The sequence below is a fragment of the Platichthys flesus genome, chromosome 24, assembly GCF_949316205.1.
Source record: "Platichthys flesus chromosome 24, fPlaFle2.1, whole genome shotgun sequence".
Taxonomy (NCBI): domain Eukaryota; kingdom Metazoa; phylum Chordata; class Actinopteri; order Pleuronectiformes; family Pleuronectidae; genus Platichthys; species Platichthys flesus.
Window position 1 is genome coordinate 953,427 of NC_084968.1, and position 21,141 is coordinate 974,567.

Here is a 21,141-nt window from a genome sequence, read left to right on the forward strand (position 1 = left end):
AGTGACCTTCCCCCATTATAGAAGTTGGGAGAGAGATATTAGAAAGAAGCAGCTATTGAGACCATGAATGTCAGGTATAGTGAAGACTAATATATGGGAATTTAAATATCAATCATATTGTCGCATCACAAAACTCACACAGTTCAGCTGCATGTTTCCTGAGGTAATGTCCTGTCAGTTGTATTAATAAACTAATAACCTTTTATTTTACAAGTTTTTTGGTCGAACACAATGTGTTTGAACGAGATGTGCTGTGATGCACTGCTCTGCTTCTATTTTCATTAGAACGACAGGTCGGGCTGTTCCTGCTGGCCTAACTCCTCTAGTCTCTCCACCATGAGTGCAATGCATGATGGTATATATTGTTTGGTTAGTGACCATCGGTTGTACACTACTTTTCGTGATGCATTGTGGGAAACATGAGTCATCACATAAGGTATTAAAAAAAATCAGTAAATATTCATACACCACAAAAAAATTGCGAACTCAGCTTATAGTGATAAGTGAGGGGTTTGGATCACAGCCATAGGCTCACAGATGAACTGATCAGATTTCAGTTGCTGGTGGTTAACCTATTAAACATGTTTTGGCCTCTTGAACATGATATTTCAAGTCTGTGGTTCGATCATTTCCTCACATTTTGAGCAGTTGTCATTGAAGATGTTGAAGATCATGATGAAATCTAATCTGTTCATGATGAACAGATTAGATTTCAGTGGACAAAGGTCAGGGTGACATCACATGAGTCCAGAAAAAAGAATGTATGCAGAAATAAACCAACCCAGTCTCATCAGAAAACGTTCAGTGGCTACGTTGGTCCACTTGGAACGACGTTACCATCTCACAATCTGGCCTCTCAGATTGTGAGATGGTAACACTTAGTCCTCCCATTGTTTTGCATTGGCGTGTTCTCACGTCACGTGACTCACAAGCTCCCGTCTGTGGAGAGGAAAACATGGCGGATATTCCTTGTTTTTTCAGATAAAAATATAATTTTGTAACTTAGTTTGGGCATAAAAATACATTCTGACACCATTTCTAGCGAGAAATGTGCTCTCTGCTTCCACAGTCTTCAGCAAGTTCGTGCTTATGATAAATATTTAATAGTTATTACGAATGTTTTTATCGTTGCTATGATGGTTGCTATGACGCTGCCACAACACCACGGCGTAGCGTGCTGTTAAAATCACCGTCCCTGCGTGGTGTCGTTCAGTGATCGTGAATGTTATTCACGTTATATAATATTAATATTTGAGGCTAGATTACACCTCTAATGCGAAGGATCCTGCATGAGACAGTTCATACCGAGAGCGCCACGGACCGAGAGCTCCACTGACTTGTAAACAAAACATCCGGCCCTTTAACTCTGCGCTGCGTCATAACAAGGTGCGCTTCGTTCTGTCAGGTAAGTAGTTTATTGTTTTTAAAGATCGTTACAATCCAGGTTTACAGTCCAAGTGCTGAGACAGCGGATGCCTCACTCAGTGTAGTATTAATGTGTTTGAAGAAGTCAGGCTGCCGATTACCAGCTACTGATTTAGGTGAAACATCTATTGCTATCGTCTGTGTTCATTTCTTTAATGTTAAGAATGTTTCTCATAAGACCTTATCAGATTGCATTGTGAAACATCTAGGTCACCTAATTTTAGTGTATTTTGCACTGATACACAAACTTGATGTTACACATCTTAAACAATATGATATGGGTGTCCCTAGACAACCAGACCTGTGTGCTTTGCTGTGACTATAAATGACTGGAACCTCAGATAAAGAAAGTTATTTTCTGACTTCAATAACTGAGGCATGCTCTAAAGAATGTAATGGGCCCATTCTACTTCAGATCTATTGGATCATTGTGTGTTTATGTTGCTTAAAGCAGAGCATTCACTGCTTTAATGTAATCAGCATCTTATCTGCCAATATCATGGTGTAGAAGTGCAAGGAAATACCATTATGTTATGATCAATGTCATTTATTGTGCAGAAACATTACATTAAGGCATCTGCTGGAAATGTTATGATCAACAATTCTCATGCAAATAAGACTTAAAAAACGACACAATAGTTTTTTGGAGAGGGGGGTTTCAGAGGGAGGGGGCAGCTCTGGAGAAAGGTCTGTCAATCCAGGTCTGCTGCTTGGTGTGGTGTAGACATGAGGTTAGCATCAGGAGTGGAGGCTGCAGGAGGGACCTAGGAGCTGAGGCACACCCATACCGCTTCTCTTGAGAAGAACTGAAGGACACACAAACAAACCATAGTGTTAAATTATGAAGATGGTTCCCTCTGATTTGTTTTTTTAAACATAAACGTCAGACAGGCCGCTTAAAAAATGCTGAAGTTAACAGATACCCAACAGCGAGCTAATGCCTTCCTAAGGCTGCCAGGGAGTAGCAAGAGTAGCCTTGTAGCAAGAGAGTGTAGCTAATCACAGCCCTTACAGTTCTTCATCAGTTGAGAAGTACCTCGCCATGTTTTCATCTTCAGAGGAGTCATCCAAAGACTGTTCTGCTGTTCCAGAATATGTCAGGCCTGCTGCAGCCTGCTGGGCTTGAACTCTGAGCACGCAGAGTAGGCCCTCACGTCCCGTCTCGGTCAATACCTCAGTGCTCTCTGAGAATATATGATAAAAAACAAAACGTCTCAATAGTGCGTATACATACACACATACAGGGCTTGCTTTTCTACAGAAATCCTTTTCCTGAGTTGATGTCTCTGCTTATTGACATCTAGAATGTGAAACCAAATATATATTTTTGGTGTACCCATACAAGATGTCCAATGTAACACCAATAAAATCCAATCTACTACACTAACGTTTTAATGCCTCTGCAATAGCGAGTCGTCGGAGGCATTACTGTTTGTTTTCGGATTGTCTAACTGTGTATTTGTCTTAAAGTCAAAAGGTCAAGGCCACACTGACCTTATCTTATGGTTTCAGTTGTCAAGAGATTACAGTGTCATTTATATGAGAGAAAATATGTAGAAATATGTAGACGGACACTGCACTGGTTAGCGGAGTCATACAACGCAGTGCGGTAATTCTAGTGTCGTTTTTTTTTAATAAATGGGTTATCTATTTTTACAATCTACAAAAAGTTATCTATACATTTGGTCACAGAATGTTACCCAAATAAATTGGCATTGAAGTTGGCATCTTGCTGTCTCGCCAGTCTGACGATGCAGCTGAAGCCTCCATCAAGGGCGTTCTACAGGTAATTTGGATTGTTTGTTTCTTGTGAAGAGGAGAATAACATGAATTCATACCAATATCAGTTTACAATCAAACCTTTTTGTGTTAACCTTGTATAAACAGAGTCAAAGGACATTGTACAACAATGACAAATTTTTCCACAGTACCTGTCGTTCACTACTGAACTTCTGACACCCATTACTGGACTGTCTCTTCCTGTAGAGTGGTGATGTTCTCAACGCTCTTATCACAGTCTGTCAAAACAAAATTAGAGTTACAAATGTTAATGCCCCACAACCCATTGCAGATACAGTTGTATTTGCACACCACATCGGATCAAAACAAAACTGCAGTCTGTGAAACAAGCAGTTTTGGTAGATATAACTTTCTGTGTGATATTAACTTGTATTTCAGCAAGCGTACTTTGGGGATTTAATAAAAAATTATATTTAGCACATTATATAAAATGGTGTTTCTGGTATGTAACTTAAAAATACCTCTTTAATGGTAGGATCATTTCTCTCCCTCATCTTCCTCGTGGTACCCGGCTTCTCTTTCTCTCCAGGCTGCCCTTCCTGCTCTTCATCAAGCAAAACAAACTGGTTGGTCCAAGTTATTGACGTTAATGAAACTCCTGTCGCTTCACTTGGATCATCCTTGATTAAAAAACAGAACATAGCAATTGTTTTATAAAATGAATCGCAACTCCATAACATGGAAACATTATTGTCATATTGCATACTATACATTAAACCAAATTGATCTGATATTGTGGAGTAATGGTAGAGAAATACATTCCTTATTAATCTAAAGCATTCAAAAATCAAATTCATGTTTATATTTATATTGTAGCGTTCCTCAATGATGAGCTAAGCGTCTTGAACTGGTTTCAACAACCATGTTTTCACCTCCCAGGTAGCACAGGCTACCGTGGGCTGAATCATGTAGCTAACAATGGCGTATTAGCTGATGAATAGCATCCATCGTGTGTATCAACGGACTCCGCATCCGCTGTCTCAGCACTCGGACTGTAAATCTAGATCGTAACGATCTTTAAAAACATTAAACTACTTACCTGACAGAACGAAGCGCACCTTGTTATGACGCAGCGCAGAGTTAAAGGACCGGATGTTTTGTTTACAAGCCACACGTCATGTCCGCTCGCAAACTCGGTCCGTGGAGATCTCGGTCCGTGGTGCTCTCGGTATGAACTGTCTCATGCAGGATCCTTCGCATTAGAGGTGTAATCTAGCCTCAAATATTAATATTATATAACGTGAATAACATTCACGATCATTGAAGGACACCATGCAGGGACGGTGATTTTAACAGCACGCTACGCCGTGGTGTTATAGCAGCGTCATAGCAACCATCATAGCAACGATAAAAACATTCGTAATAACTATTAAATATTTATCATAAGCACGAACTGGCTGAAGACTGTGGAAGCAAAGAGCACATTTCTCGCTAGAAATGGTGTCAGAATGTATTTTTATGCCCAAACTAAGTTTCAAAATTATATTTTTATCTGAAAAAACAAGGAATATCCGCCATGTTTTCCTCTCCGCAGACGGTAGCTTGTGAGTCACGTGACGTGAGAACACACCAATGCAAAACAATGGGAGGACTAAGTGTTACCATCTCACAATCTGAGAGTCCAGATTGTGAGATGGTAACGTCGTTCCAAGTGGACCAACGTTGCCACTGAACGTTTTCTGATGAGACTGGGTTGCAACAAACTGCACAGGTTGAAGGTGGCAAACAACCGCAGGATGGAAGTTTATATCGAAGTTGCTTGTTTTTTTTAATTGTCAGACAGGCCTGATCAAAGTGTCTTGTGGGAAACATGCAGCCTGGAGACCAGAGGTTCCTCACTGTGTTGTGAATAAAATCCAAGTACTTCTTCACAAAGCTAGTACCACTGTAAACTGGTATTTTCTTTCTCTCCTCGTTCTTGAAGTGAAGCTGCAGGACTCGTCTGGACCTGAATGACCCTGCTGTGAAAGCAGACATTCTGAAATCAGCAAGTTTCCATAATCCACCCTGAAACACATTCATAGACACAGGGAAAATAACATACAGGGTTTGATGACATCAAATAACCCTGAGGGAGTTGAGTGAATACAAAGAACTGCTGCCAGAGAGGATTTACAATGCAAAGCAGCCAGAACACTGGAAAGAAGAGTTATCCTGTTGACTCCTTTGAATTATTTTTATAATTCTTCCAGGCATTGCTGCTGTAGAGCTGCTGTTTTTGGTTGAGATCAGGAAACACACAACATGCTGGGGCTGAGTTGGTGCTCGGGTCTAGAAGGACTGGATCTGAGACATGTGGTGCAAATTGTAACTCCATGAACACATCCGTGTTGTGAAGATGAACACTGGATACCTGAAGGCAGGCTTCAATATCCAGTGGGGTTAATTGTCAGAATGGTTGTTGTAATGATGGCATTATATTAATAATACAAATAATAATAATATTTTGAATAATACCCCTCATTTATTGTTCTTCTCTTTTCATCTGATCTACATTATGGATGGAATTAGATGTTGTTTGCATCTTTGCCTTTTTGCATAAAGAGTTCAACAGAACACTGTCTATTGTCAGTAGAAGAGGAGGAGCTGCTGTTACATTTCCCTAAAGCTGCACTAGAACTAGTTAAGTTAGGTGTTAGTCGTGAACACTGGCACGGACAGTCCACAGAGCAGCATCAGGATGGAAGGGATCTTCATTGGTGTCTTGTGTCTCTCAGGTCAGTGAATATCATTGTTTGTATGATGTCTAACAGGAAATCTGAATATAGAGATTAATTTGAGTTCTCATACATTACAAAAATAACTGGTTTCATCCTCAGGGTGCCTCACCTTCTCCACATGCCTCCTCCATCAGTACCACTTTGTGTCTGAAGCAAAGACTTGGATTGAAGCTCAGAGCTACTGCAGAGAGAAGTAAACAGACCTGGCCACTATTGAAAACACTGAAGAAATGAAGAAACTTAACGACACAGTTTCTGCCGCTGGTCACAACTCTGAGGTTTGGATTGGCCTGTACAGTCATATTGACTGGAAGTGGTCAGATGGGTTCAACCATAGCGGAGCTGAATATAGGATCTGGAGCCATTCTGACCCAAACAATTATGCAGCCAATCAGCTCTGTGTGAACATGACGAACCTTGGAACCTGGTTTGATGCTTACTGCCATAGAAATAATCAATTTGTCTGCTACAGAGGTAATGATGTGCTTTATATTGATTCTTACTTTACAACATAATGTCTAAGATATGATTTTGAAAACCATTGTGTGATCTCAAAAATCTCTCTTTTGATCTCAAACTTAACTGCAGGAACAATTGAGGATTCTGACTTTGTGCTAGTGAATACAAAAAAGAATTGGTCTGAGGCTCAGAAGCACTGCAGAGAACACTACACAGATCTCGCCACTATGAGGAACGACGCTGACAACCACAAGATATGGAAGTTGGAAGAACCTTTCAAATGGGCATGGATCGGTTTGTACAGAGATCCTCAGATTTACTGGTCCGACAGGAGTAACTACTCATTCAGCTCCTGGTTTCAGGGTCCACACCCACTTGGCTCGATGAAAGTCGTATGTGGTGTTGCAGATTTGGAGGAGGGAGGAAACTGGAGGTTATTTTCCTGTGAAGAAAGAAAACTATTTGTCTGCTACAGCATGCGTGGATGGTGCTTCCTTGAGTGAAAGAGAGAGAACACATCCTGACATTAGAAAAACAGTTGTTGTCTCAATAATGATTCTTATAACATTAATGCATTTATTAATATTTGGATGATGGTGGTTCTGTCAATTTGTTTCTTTACAGTGAGAGAAATTAGAAATGTCTTGTGATGTACTTGTATGTTATCACATCATTAATCTGCTCTGTGATGGTTCTTCAAGACAAACCGACACTTTGGAACATTTTGACTCTGTCTGGTTTCAGACTCCTTAACCAATTCTCCTTGTGAATGATATTTCAGCTCTTAGTTCCCAGCAGTTTTTTTTGTCAAATTTAAAAACAAAATTACAATGTCTCCATGAACACATCCAGTTGTGTATAGAGTATTTGAAAACCAAAACAGTCTAGTTTTGCTCCATGCCAAATTTCAGACTGAATAACAAAGACTGAACTGAACGAGCTCCTGCATGAGCAACTGGATAATTCTAAAGGAAATAAATGGATGGGGAATGCGGTTTAGTGAGGTCCCCGGTCGACCACGGCAGCCCGATCTTAATTACTGACAATAACTCCTCAATTGTCATGGCTGCTCCCTTCCTCTCTATCAGACATTTTCCTGAAAATACGTTAAATATGGAATGGAATGGCGCTTTTCTAGTCTTGATGACCACTCAAAGCTCTTTACACTACAGTTTCACATTCACCCAGTAACACACACATTCATATAGTGCATCTACTTGCATCACTTTTGTTATACTATGGGGGCCATTCAGGGTTCAGCATCTTGCCCAAGGACACTTCGGCATAGAGATGGGGATCGAACCGCCGACCTTCAGGTTGGAGGACGACCACTCTACCCCTCAGCCACAGCCGCCCATAACATGACTTCCATTATGTTACAAATTTTTTCTTCTAATCGAAGTTGTAAATACTGTTATATTGTTGCATTTTCCCGGAGTTACACATGGCATCTATTACACTTTTGTCCGTCCTGGGCTCTCTCTGAGGTTTCTAAATGTTTAACTCTTGTTGAGGATTAAGAACAGAGGATTTCGCACCTTGTTAAGCACTATGAGACAAATGATTAATTGATTGATACCAAAATGCATAATCTGGAACACCCCCATTTTGTCATGAATTAATCAATAAGATTACAATACATTGATTGTCAACTTTCATGTTTCAAAACATCAACAGTGAGGAGTGTTGCGTTTTGTATGTATTTTTAGTGATTGACTTCTCTGGACACTATATAACCTAAACACAATCAAAATATTTCAGGTAACAAAGCTTCTTTTCCAGCTTCTAATGTGCCTCTGTTTTGCAGACAATGTGGCCTGAAAAAGTGCAATCGATCAATTATAATCTAAGTCACGTTATGCAAATTAACCCTCATCATTTGACCTTCCTCCAAAATCAGGAAGTAGATCAATATAACTTCAAAGTTTTGCTTTCAGAAACTAACATAAGCCTTTAAATCCTACATGAATTAATATATTCATCGAAATATAAGAAAAGATTTTACAGAAAGAAAAATGCACAAGATGTGTAAAGCCATTCAAAATGTTTGTATTTGTAAAGGTTTACAACAGTCTAAATATAACGTTGAACCACAATCTGCAACAGCAATCCTTTTGACAAACTGTAACTAATTCACACAGGTGATGGTCAAAGCTAAGACAACCAGCAGTATAACAACAGGAGAACTGCAAACTTTTACACACAAAAACATTAACATCCAAAAATGTCAGTGTCTGTCACATTAAAAGCTTTTTGGAAAAACCTTTCATTGCAAAGACAAGGACATGTACTTTATTTATTCATCGATGTGCTGGAAACACCAGTTCCCTTTTTTAGCTGATGTTTATTTTGGCTTTCACCATACACCAATATTCACATCTTCACCTTTGTGAAATGCATCTTCCACAATATTGTCATTACTCAAACAGGAGAAGAAATCCTACCACACATGCATTATCTCAAGGCACTTTACATAGGTTGGGCGGAGACCAGCTAATGTTACATAGAAACCCAAAAGTTTCCAGAACAAGCAAACCCTTGCAACCGTGTCTCTTTCCTACACAAAGTATCTCCACAAAATCTGGTTAGTTAAAACCTCACTTTTCAATGTAATTTTGAATATAGCACATCTTAGAGAACTGCACAGAAGCCGGGGGCGTGGAAAGAGAGATTTCTTGCCAGAATCATTTATTTAAGTTTTTTCCATCAGTGAAAACAGGTAATTCAGTCATATTTTAAACTTATCATCTCTGGCAGTGTTTGTTTTTGGCCCATACCCCACTCTTCCTCCAAGTTTCAATAATCCACACAGACAAACATTAATTGGAAACATTACTTCCTTATTCATGTTGTCTTTGGGATTTTGAAAGACTAAAAACAGTATATATTATGTTATAGCAAATTCTACTTAAAACATATTGCCTAGTAATGTATTTCAAAGATAGCTTTCTGTCGGAGAAGTCAAGTGGGATAAGATAAAGAGTGACTAAGAGCATGTTGTGGTGGATAAGTGGGTCAAACATGGGTATTTACCTAAGAGACAGGGCTTTAAACCCGACAATACTTATCCATTTAGTTCACTTATTATTTTTGGTTTTTCTCTATTTTTATTCTGCCATACATCCTTGAAGACAAACCTTGTGAGAGCTACCCACTGTGCAGTCACACATGCAGACCAGTAATGAGATAGACAGGGATGGTAACCTATGAATCACAAGAATTACAAAAAATCTTTTGCGAGAGGCACAAAGAAAGATTATACAATTTTTTTTAAATGATCCTGGACAAAAATAAAAGTATGCTTGCCTTTCACGACTTCTGTGGAAAGACAATTGTGCTTATTCATTTTATGTTCAAAATGTGTCACTAATATTTTTGGTTTACCACCTACAACAACATTGGTTTTAACCAGGACCAAAACCTATAACCTTATCCAAGTATACAAGCCACAGTCTTTCGTTACCTTTACTCCAACACCAATAAAGCAGTTTCAGCCCAACAGTGAAACCTTTTTGATGGTGTAACGCTGGAAGCACTGGTAGATTATTGTCCTGCTGATAGGAACAGTAGCTGCAAAAACATTTACACATTATATTCATATCAGAGGAAGACAGTGGCAGAGCATATGTCTTTACTTGTTGGGTCCTTTCTCATCCTACCATGAGTAACAGTCATCAGAAAACAATTAACTCTTGTTGGTTATTAGCAGGTCCAATCCAAACATGTGAATATTGGTGTGAGGCATTAAGAAACCACAACGTCATCCCTCCTGTTTTTGGCAGCTTGTATCTTTACGGAACTTTCAATCAAACAAACTTCACATTGACAATCAGTAACAGGCACTACAAACACAACACAGGAACAGCAAAGCAAACAGTCAAAAGGCACAGGCAGCTCTCTGAGGCACCAAGCCTCTTTTGTAGAGTGGGTAAGAATCTTGGTGATGAAACATCTGTTGGGGTTTGTTAATGGAAGTGACACTAAGCGCAGATCAACCACCTCGATCTTCATCGACATGCTGACATGCTCTAAAGGAACACTTGAGTTGATTCAGAGCCTAAACATAGCTGATATTTCTCAGAGCCTCACTCCAGTTTTGGACCCCCTGAGCCTCAATTGGAAAGGCAACCCCACCTCCCATTGCTTCAGTGGGCTTTCTTGCAGGAAGGCCTATCCTTGGATCAGCTATGTTGGTGGTCTTGGCCTAATTGGCTCTTCCTGCTGCCTTAAAACCACGCAAATCCATCTGACTGCAGGTGGAAGAGGACCAAACACATCTGTCCCATTCTTGAACATTCTGTGCCCATCGTCTCTCAGAGAAATGACCCAGCGTTTCATGGCTTCTTTTCAATCACTGCATCACACACTTCTCTTTCTGCTGCTTAGCATATTTCCTCCTCCGCTGCTCCAGGCCTCGTTCCAGACGCTCGTCCTCCTCCAGGGCTCTGAAGACAAGAGGACGAGTCTCAGGTTTCAAGAAGCAAATGATGTTTGTCTATCTTTAAAAAAAAGTGTCACAGAGCACATATACTTCTACTTCCAGATATCGACACACACAGCATAACAATTCACATATTCATTATGTAATTTGCATCCTCAGGAAGGAAGGGGTCGTTAAAGAAGTTAAACAAAACCTCAGGAACCCATCCATCTAACAAAGCCTTCACCACTGAAAGCAGAGTCCCTCACTCTCTGTAACAATTAATTAATCTATTTTAATACAGTTAGGACATGGACAGTCACATATTTAACATTTAGGCTGACTTTCCCAATATCTCACTGTGGGGATTAAACAGCGGCAGGAAAAAGGTTACCCCTTCGGAATTATTTGTGTCTTCATATAAATGTGTTTATTTTTGTGTTTGTTTTGCATGATGGTGGAATCGTGTATAGTGGTGGGAGCTGAACAAGACTCATTATACACATTATGCCTATTGTGTACTTTACCAGTACTGGCAATACCTCCTACATTTCAATTATCATTGCTGCTCATCTCTATCTTTTCTTTTGTATAAATACTTTAAACAATTATACACCTCTCCATTACGTTGCAAACTGTTTCTTTTTATCAATGTTTTAAATATTATCATTTTGTTGATGTGTTCAGCAACAGGTGGCATCTACTGCGCTTCTATCCATCCTGCGAGAGGAATCCCTCAAATGTGGCTCTCTCTGAGGTTTGTACGTTTGTTCCCCTGTTAATAGGTTTTTAGTTTTTCCTTACTCTTGTTGAGGGTTAAGGACAAAGGATGTTGCACCTTGTACACAGTGTTCTTCAGAACTATAGGTAAATAAACTACTACACCCTCAGTTGTAGAGCAAATAAAAGAAACAGACAAATTTGAAAAACACTCCAACCAGCAAAGGGACTGTATCTCACCCTCTCTCTTTGGCGTCCATATTGTGAACCAGTTCGTCTCTCTGGTTGACCAGTGACACCAGCTCCTGTAGCAGTAACTGCTCTCTGTGTTTATGGGCCTGCGTTTTCTGCCACTCTGCACCAAAAGGACAGCAGAGGCATACAAAGGAAAAGAGGTGAGAGGGATTAGAACGTTCTGGAGAGCTGAAGAGTAAAACAGTAGTGTGAAGGATTAACCTTTAGAAGCTATAAGGAGGGATTTGGAGGTTCAATTTGTATATAAAAAAAACCCTCAACAAATCATTTTATATTTACCTACACTGTCAAGTTGATTTTGCATGCTTGGAGCAGCACCAGACAATAAACAAGCAGCTTATGTATATCCTGCAGAGGCCTAAACAATAAACCCCACAAATATGTGTAAAATATCTTATATAAATCAATAACTACATTTATCCTGCACAGTGATACATCTTATATAACAGCATAATCCACAGTGTAATTCCAGTCAAGGACCTTCATTTCACAGTCTAACATAAAAATGGCATATGAATGTCTAAAGATACAGCCAGAGGGTCCCAAATGATCTCATGGTATTTCACCTCCTGTTAATATCTGATCAGATAAGTACTGCATCGTGCGGAAAAGTTGTTGCTGAATATGTAGAAACAGGTCAGTTCTCCGGTACAGATCAAACCAACAGTTCGCATGTCAGTATGGTTCAAACCCCTCCCTCCCTCTCTCCCTGCACTGTTCCACCTGTTCACTTAGAGGGCACAGTCAGGGAAGTGAAACAATCCAGGCTTCCACTAAGGAAATAAATAATAGTCTCTAAGCATGTACATCTTGAAATCTGCATTTAGCGAATAGCACTTTCAACACCTCACGCCTTTAATAAAAATACTTTTTGTGTTTATTGTCCAATATGTCATCACTTGCCACATGCAGTGAGCAGATTTGTGAAAGTACTTTGTGAAAATAAATTTACTTTGAGTAATTATAGTTGATTAAATTACAAAGTGTTCTGACAAGAAACAATAATTCAATATATGCAATGCAATGTATTATTGTTTTCCGATTTTGATGACACAGCCCACCTTATGAGTATCTCACACTGAATCACTCTATACTTTAAATATTATTATATCAAAGTCACAAAATTGGATTTATTCTCAAAGTATGCAACCAACAGTGAACGCTGGTCCATTCCCCATAGGCTGCCTATTTCACAGATTACACTCACAAAAGAGTTTCTGTTGCTATTGTTAGAAGGAGAAGTTAAACTGTATGTCTGAGCTATGTCCTTCAGGAGGAAAGCTGCAGTCACGCATATTTTTAAAGGCACTTCCTCTTGGCCTTCTGTGCTTTCATTGTATGTGATCTTATTCAGTGCATTGAGAAAGCAGGTCCTGAGCCCTAGACTGAAATCCCAGTATTCAACCACAGTGTTTTAAGGGAGTACGACTATGATATGGACCATGTTGAAGCGGAGTATGTTTAGAGGCCAAGTTGTACCTTCAATCGCCATCATGTCTCTCAGCTCTTCATTTAACAGCTCAAATTTCTTTTCCAGGTCTTGTTCTTCCAGCCTGTCAATCAGAAGAGATGCATTTCAATGTGATACTGGACATTTATGGATGGGGGGTTGCATTATAGTTTAAAAGTGAATATAGGTTACAGGTTTTCAAGATTATGTTATGGAATTTCACCAAATTCGTTTGGTTTATATCAGTTTGACCTTCAACTCCACCTGTATTCGGACTAAGATGTGTATGCCTCTGTATGAGCGTGACACATGTATGACTGTATAGTGTTGCCTCTTGAATTCTCTTCTGAACTCCAAAATGCACAACATAGAGACACTTACACTACATATAAGCAGGTGCATCCCACAGTTTTAACACATGCTAAAGTATCTCCCTACCAATTTAGAACACTCTACTTGTTGATGAAAATTATGTAAATTTGAAAGGGGGAACTCTTCAGGATTGTTAAATAATGTACATATAAATCTTGTATAGCTCAGCCTGTCTTCCATTCAGTAGCTGGTCTGGTGCTTTTGTATCACACATTTCTATAAAGCGATGACAAGGGGATAACAAACAAACACTAAATACTACTTAATGGAAAGTACATTCTACAATTTATACATGTGTCCATCAGTGTGGATGTCTTACATTAGCTGCAGATGGTCTTGCCTCCTGATTAATGCATTCTTCTTATTAACCAGTGTAAACCATTCCTGAATCAACCTCTCCTCCTCAACCTTGTCACTACCTGTGAGAGAAAATCACATCATTATATAAATCCTTTCAGTTTTCAGTTAGGTAAGTGTTGAGGGGAGTTACATTTTTCCATCAATATAATAATCAATGTCCTGAAATCAGAAATTACTTATTTTTTTTCAACTCAATAGGCTTTATTGGCATAACATTAAAATGTTTTGACAAAGCACAATAACAATAATAACATTAAAACTACAATAATGTATGAAGATAAAAACTAAAGAAAAATTAATGAAAAACATTGAATAATGACATTTTTAAACATTGAATGTTTAAAAATGTTTAAACAAAGAAGGAGATGTTGGTAAGTAACAATATATGACATGTCCCACTGGTGTCCCTTTTCTTGTGGCAGGAAGTGGCATATTTAGCTGCCAGACCTGCACATTCTTTTTTTCCCCCCTACAATGCAGGGTCATTTCTCACGTTCCATCTTACTTTGGAATTCTGAGATTTTTTCTTTGAATAAAATGTCACTGTATTTATGACACTGTGTGATAAAGTGTAGTTCTGTCTCTACAGTTCCGACCTCACACTGAGAGCACAGCCTCTCTATTGCCAGGCTGTGCTCAATGTCTTCTTCAGGTTTGTATCACTTACTGTGTCTGCCACAGTTCACTGTCTGTTTAGGGCCAAATACATTTCTAATTTGTGCTTATCTTGTAATTTCCGGCCAATGGGTGATTTTTATTTTTATTTAGTTATAATTTGGTTAAAGGTCAGATATTTTGAATGATGGTTTGTCTGCTCCTAGGCTGGTTGGGGTTTGTCATGTCATAAGTTTGACTCCTTTCTAGGTTTAGCTCCTGCCTACTGTGCATCCACCTGTGACCATGAACTCCTTCAACGAGATTTCTTTAGTTCCTGTTAGACATTCGACCATCTTACCTGTTTCCAGTAGTTGTCTGAGTTTCCTCTCCACCACACCTGCTCTGGTATCAATATGATTTTGTTCTGCTTCAAGGGCTTCCATCTGACTCAGAACATACTGACTGGGGTCCTGGATAAATTGTTACACACAAAATCAGTTGAAAGCATTACTTCATACAACATTGTATTAACAAGAGCAGTGCCTGGCAAAGCCTGCCCAATTGGAATGGGCTGATTGATGGCCTTTGGTAATGATGGCTGCAGTTTTATTTTGCACAACTTGTATAGTTAGTGTATATCATGAAATTAAACAGATTTTGCATTCCTTCTGTGCACATTTGTGATTTTTAGTTTGAATAATTTACTGCTGATATTTTTTGATCACTTTATGTCAGTGGTGCTTTTACTTTGTAGATGAATTGCTAAAGAGGAAGTGATTCTGTAAATGTTGCTGCCATGATGGAGACCAGCAACTGTGATTCCTGTGAATGTCAGTCAGTACAATATGGTGAAAATAAAAATGCTCTGGTGGGATGATATTACTGCTGGCAGGCGAGTTTTGAATTACAACAGCGGCTGACAACTGCTAGTGTTTTATCTGATTTATCTGAGAATGTATAAGAGGACTTTTTCAACTCAGTCCACATCTAAGCCCGCCCCCCCCTGACTGCAGAGATGTATGCCTGTTTAATGAAATTGTATTAAAATTTAACATATCATGTGTCAAAATCAGACCAAATTTGAAACTGCGCTTTCTCAGGCAATTTATCGTCAACATTCCTAGTGTAAAGCTGATAAGATGAACAGTTCGTGAGAGGCATTCGACATACAGTTTATTTTAAATGGTTAAAAAAAAATACTACCACAACTACTTCATGTGTGACCAAAGAGAAGAGTTTCAAAAACTACTTTCCTATGGAAACCCGAGTTCATACAAATTTGGACCAAGTAAAGGAACAGTTCTAGAGATTCAATCCGACAATGGCACAAATGGTTACCTGGCCTTCGGGTCTTCCTTCTTCAACTACTGTGTCTGCTTTCTCTGCAAGACAAACATATAAATTCACTGTATTTCTTTGTATACTTCACTAATTAGATTGTTGTAAACAAATGAAATTATTCCAAATCATCAGGTCAAATGTTGACAAAAACAAATGCCAGTTTTGTAAAGGTTTAGTCAGTAGTGATAATGTTTTTGAGTCCCAAAAACAACAAGAATTTACCCGTATCCAACTTTCTCTGGCTAATTACACTGTCTTCTTGGCCTGCAATGACCTACAAAGACAAAAGAGATAAAGGTTGTCCTAAATAAGTAAAAGACAAATGTAAAATTAAAAGTATCAATGACCTAGGCAATAAGGCATCATACCACTGATATCTCTCCTTCATCTAGCGACCCACTCCTCCGCTGTGACCTTCGTTTCTTGACCAGGTCAGCATCTTTGACATGAGAGAAACCTGTCTTGGATAAAATACTTGTTCTTGGTGGTGCTACGGGAGACTGAGCCCCACCTGCCCCAGCAACCTGCAACCGTTTCGTTCTTGGCGGTGGAACCACATCCCGACTGGTTTTACTCTCCTTCTCTGTAGTGCATGATGTCCCATTCGTCTCAAGACTTATACCCTCTTCCTGGAGCCTTTGGGTACAGTAGCGAACAGTTGCTTCTGGGTCGTCTTGGGTGTCCCGGTCCCCTGCTACTGCATAGCTGGACTCGCTGCTGTCTTTCTCTATGTGAATCACACTGAGCTCCTGGCCTGTGAAATGGGTGCGTATCTGGTTCAGGTAGGTCATGACGATAAGGCGGTCAGGCACTGCTAGCATGACCATGTCTGACGGCTCCATCAGCCTGGAAATTCCAAGTTCAGCAAAGCCATCAAAAGCCTGTAAGATGTTCACAAATTCAAGAATGAATGAATATATTATCAACATATCTTTGTTGGAATATAATATGCTATTACTGTAATGTAATCAACAAATAACTTGATTAATTACCTTTCTGTTGTTGTGCTTGATGTCATATGGGTCAAGCATTTCATAATTACTATAAAAAGAAAAAGAAGATAAAATGAATATATAAATCAGTTTATGCAGTGAAAGCAGGATTTAAATTGTTCCTTACATCTTTTCTGGTTGAAAGTGATGTAATATGGCACAAAATGCCAGACCATTCCTCCAAGAGGTGCTAAAGTTGGTGATCTTCATGCCTTTGTGACCCTGCGTGGCTTCTTGACACCATTCCAGTAGAGACTGGCTCGACATCACTAAGGTGGGACTGGCCATTAGGCTCTATAAAACACAAAAGACTTCTGTTATTATGTGTTATCCATTTCGGTAGGAGTACGGTAACAGAAAAATAATGTTTTATAAACACTGAACAAGCACTTACATAAGAACACTAGTACACCTATTTATGCAATTATCCAACCGGACAATAATGTGGCAGCAGTAGTAAATCATGCAGCACCTAGGTTGATGGCTACATCAGAATGAGGAACAATGGGATATCAGTGACTTTGACTGTGGCATTATTGTTGTTGAGAGGTTTGACTATTTCTGAAACGACACAACAGTCTTATGAGTTTAATCAAAATGGTGGAAACAAATTTGGGAGGTAAGGAGCAGTTCTGTGGACAAAAAAACCTCGTTGATGAGAGAGGTCAAAGTATTATTGGTCAGAATTTGCTGGAGCTGACAGAAATGCTATGGTAACTCATATTACCATTGTTGATAACTGTGGCAAGCAAAAAAACATTTTTTAGAATATGCTAGGTTTGGTCAGAATTAGGCGTCAACAGCATGAATTCATGGAACAAATCTGCCTTGTGTCATAAGTCTACACTACTGATGGCGTATTAATGTCGAGAAAGTTACTTGATGCAATCAGTCCTGGGTAAAATGTGATTCATGTGCACCCTTTGATTGCCACCAGCATGATACTGCACCAGGTCACAAAGAAATAGTATAATAATTACAATGAAAATTAAGATGATAAGAGCAAAGTTCACCAAATCAAAAAATAAGTTGAAAGAGGCTACAAAGCTCGTTAAAACTGAGGGGAAGTGCAGCACTGGTGATAGCTCTCTGGAGGCTTCTTTGTTCCAAGCATTATCATGCACACAGTTATTAGATCAATTACTAATACACAAATATTGAAAGGTTTGGACAAACTGTAACATACCTCCGAACAGGCAGCCCCATCTACAGGTCTTTTTTGAGGTGTCGTCAGTTCTCTGGTTTGGTGAAGGCCAGCATCTTGTGTCTTGCTGTCATCTAGATTAGACCCACTCAAACGCTTCTTGCCACGAGTCACAGGTACAGGCTGACCTAAAGAGTCTTCTGCTCTCTCCCTTTGCCTAAAAGGACAAACAGAAAGTTTCTTTCAAAACAAGTTTATCCTGAAAAAACAATCTGGTGTTATTGATTTTCCAAACTATTTGGTTTATGTAACATCATTCAAGGACAATATTAAATATTTTGTAATAAGGAAATGGCAATGCTTATTATAATATATCGAGAGGATATTCAATCAAATAAACACACATTACATAACCTATCTTCCACTAATCTTACCTTTCATCCTCTAAATAACCAGCCGCTACATCTACAGACACAAATCCAAAGTCCAACTCTTCATCTCTCATTTCCTTCCTTGGTGTTATTTCCATCGGTTCACTGTATTTACCATCCTCTACATGAAGCCAGTCATCCTGAGAAGATGCAGCATCTGTACCATTTGCTGAATAATACGAAACAACATGCTTATCTGTAAAAGTCCAGCCTTCACTGATTTCATCCAGTGGCCCCTCAGTATCCTCTGCGGAATCTGGCTTTGAAAAATGGTCTTCTTGCATTGCTGCTAGCACATCCTGCTCTACCTCTGATGCCACGTAATTTTCACCTTGGATTGTGACAAAGCCTCCTTCAGAGCCCAAAGCTAGATCCAGGGATGGTGACCATTCCTTTGTCTCCTTGCATGTGACAAATGTATCTTCTGGCTTACTTAGACATGATCCTAGGGAGGGATCCACAGGTGGCGTGCCGTCTAAATCAGGCAGAGGAAGAGACAAGCTTGACTGTTCATTCCGTTGGACTGTTTCTTGACCAACCAAGTCAGCTATTGTGTCTGAGACACAGGGAGGTGGTGAGCCAGAAATTGAAATGTCATCTGGGAAGGAATCACTGAGACGCTTCTTTATTCTTGGTTTTGGTATGGGCAAGCTTAAGGATACCGTGGTCTTCTGTGAAGCATAACCATCCTCTACTTGAACACTGCTGTCAGTGTTCGATCGGATTTTCCTCAAACACACACCGCTCACTTCTTCTATCGATGAAGAAGGCTGATGAACCAGAGGAAGAAGGTCTTTGCTGTGTTGAACCATTGATGAAATGAATATGGGTCCACCTTGCCTTGCTGCCTGTGCCCCCTCTGCCTGAGATGTTCTCACTGTAGCTGTGAAGTCATCTGGGAAGGAGCCACTGAGACGTTTCCTCGCACGAGGCCTTGGGATAGGTTGACTTGTTTGTTTGTCTCTATCTGCCTCTGCTATCTCTGGGGCATTTTCTGATTTCTGAGAAAATGCGATGTTGAATGTATCACCAACTATCTGACCTGCTATTTTAGACTGATTTATCTTTTCTATATCACCCATCACAGTGTTGCCAATCTCCACTGGTGTTGTAATGTCCATGGTTGCAACGATAGGTACATTTTGATCCAAAACTCCCTTGTCATTGACAATTTTGCTATAATTGCTTGAAGGATATTTCTTTCCACGTTGTGGAAGACGTATCATCTTGATGATTGAGAGACTAGCAGTTTGCTCAACCTGAGATATCTCTGGTTCTGGCTTTGGGGTGATGCTGTCAATTCCCTTTGTTTCCGAGGAAGTAATTATTTGAGTTAAGACCTGCAAAGATGTGGTATTGCTTTTCTTAGGCCAATCTGGGTCGCAATAGATTTGTTTGTTGTCCTTTGAACAGACCAATTCTTTCTGTGCCGATGTACTCCCAAGAGATTCTTGTTTAATACTTTGTTCTTTTTTTTCTGCAGGTTGTGCAGAGATCATTTCAGTGGCAGTTTGACATGGTTTGTCAATGATCTGTAAAGGCTCAATTACTCCACAGACATCAGAGCTTCTCTGACATGCTCTCTCAGTGGTAAAAGGAACATACGTTTCTAAAGCAGGACCAACTTGATCTATAATATCTTGTTGGTGATGAGTTATTTCAACAAATTTCTCTCTCGTGACAGAGGTTTCTCTCCTTTTCGGCGGAGGTTCAGGTGGCAAACTCCTATCTCTTCTTTTAATACGAGGAGGAGCAACATACATGGATGTTGGCACAGATTCTGCTTCCTCTTTGTGTCCATGTTTACCTGTGGATATTATCTGAACACTTTCTGGGTCATGGCATTTCTGAGATACAAGATTTATGCTGCAAGATGGCGTAAGGTCAGTGGTCTGTTTTGCAGGATCATCAGTAGAGTATTTCCGAACAGACTTGATTGGAATAGCTTGATGCTTTTGTTTTCGGTCTGGTGTTAAGCTATCCTTTCTTCTAAGTGGCCGTATTGGAACAATGCCTTTTTCTTGTTTAGATCCTTTCTGTTGAGGCTCTGGAATGCCACGCTTTTGCTTTCTGCCACGCTGAGGAACCACAATGTCAGTTTGTGGTCTAGCTGGACTTATGTTTTGTTCATCCAAGGGTTGGCCTTTAAGTACCCCTCTGTGCTCATCTGCACCTGTAAAAGACTCATTTGTTCCACTGCACTGCAGGGAAGTAGCAGACATTTCCTCCAAGCTTGCTTGTTCAGGTCTTAAGGAAGAGAAAGAAAAGACTTTAGAATATGCTGTTTTTGACTTCTTCGGACAGTTGTTCCATGCACTCCATCCCCATCAAATTCATAATCTCCATTAATTTGCTCCACTTAAAAGACAGCAACTAAATCTTGTTTTGCATCACAAAACAAAAATTATATAATTTTGAGTATTCTAATTTAGTTACTGTATGTACACACAGCATGACACAGGAGCACATACAGGACAAATAAACAACGTTGACCTTAGTTTACAACACCTATATATAAGACAAAAAGAAAAAGCAGCTTGACCATACCACATCACAATGCCAATCCATACAGCTATTACAAAGACCTGACACCCAATTTCCTGACAAGTAAGCGCTCCTCGGCAGAACAAGAGACAATGTTACGAAACAAAATGC

The 21,141-nt window shown here is 39.6% G+C and overlaps 2 protein-coding genes across 4 annotated transcripts in view; both read right to left on the bottom strand.

The window, feature by feature from the left end:
* Positions 1 to 1,962: 1,962 nt before the first annotated feature.
* On the bottom strand, positions 1,963 to 4,829 carry LOC133949799 (uncharacterized). Of its 3 annotated transcripts, XM_062383789.1 has the most exons (6): positions 4,265 to 4,829; positions 3,687 to 3,845; positions 3,357 to 3,443; positions 3,126 to 3,231; positions 2,462 to 2,609; positions 1,963 to 2,231 (listed from the first exon to the last, which is right to left on the bottom strand). In XM_062383789.1, exons 2-6 carry the CDS (start codon positions 3,717 to 3,719, stop codon positions 2,084 to 2,086), a joined length of 522 nt encoding a protein of 173 aa, XP_062239773.1. In that variant the 5' UTR covers positions 3,720 to 3,845; positions 4,265 to 4,829; the 3' UTR covers positions 1,963 to 2,083. The 3 variants fall into 3 exon arrangements, 2 of the variants coding, with proteins under 2 accessions (XP_062239773.1, XP_062239772.1); XR_009920187.1 differs by lacking the exon at positions 3,126 to 3,231; XM_062383788.1 differs by lacking the exon at positions 4,265 to 4,829 and having other exon boundaries at positions 3,687 to 4,222.
* Positions 4,830 to 8,437: 3,608 nt separating this feature from the next.
* ehbp1l1a (EH domain binding protein 1-like 1a) overlaps positions 8,438 to 21,141 on the bottom strand; it is a 39,177-nt gene continuing 26,473 nt past the window's right edge. The window contains exons 15-25 of the mRNA XM_062383663.1: positions 18,098 to 18,272; positions 17,039 to 17,205; positions 16,912 to 16,960; positions 16,288 to 16,800; positions 16,142 to 16,193; positions 15,917 to 15,960; positions 14,937 to 15,048; positions 13,941 to 14,040; positions 13,279 to 13,352; positions 11,785 to 11,899; positions 8,438 to 10,849 (exon numbers count right to left, since the gene is read on the bottom strand). Coding sequence (XP_062239647.1) covers positions 10,756 to 10,849; positions 11,785 to 11,899; positions 13,279 to 13,352; positions 13,941 to 14,040; positions 14,937 to 15,048; positions 15,917 to 15,960; positions 16,142 to 16,193; positions 16,288 to 16,800; positions 16,912 to 16,960; positions 17,039 to 17,205; positions 18,098 to 18,272 — 1,495 coding nt within the window. The 3' untranslated portion in view covers positions 8,438 to 10,755. The remainder of the gene's footprint in view (positions 10,850 to 11,784; positions 11,900 to 13,278; positions 13,353 to 13,940; positions 14,041 to 14,936; positions 15,049 to 15,916; positions 15,961 to 16,141; positions 16,194 to 16,287; positions 16,801 to 16,911; positions 16,961 to 17,038; positions 17,206 to 18,097; positions 18,273 to 21,141) is intronic.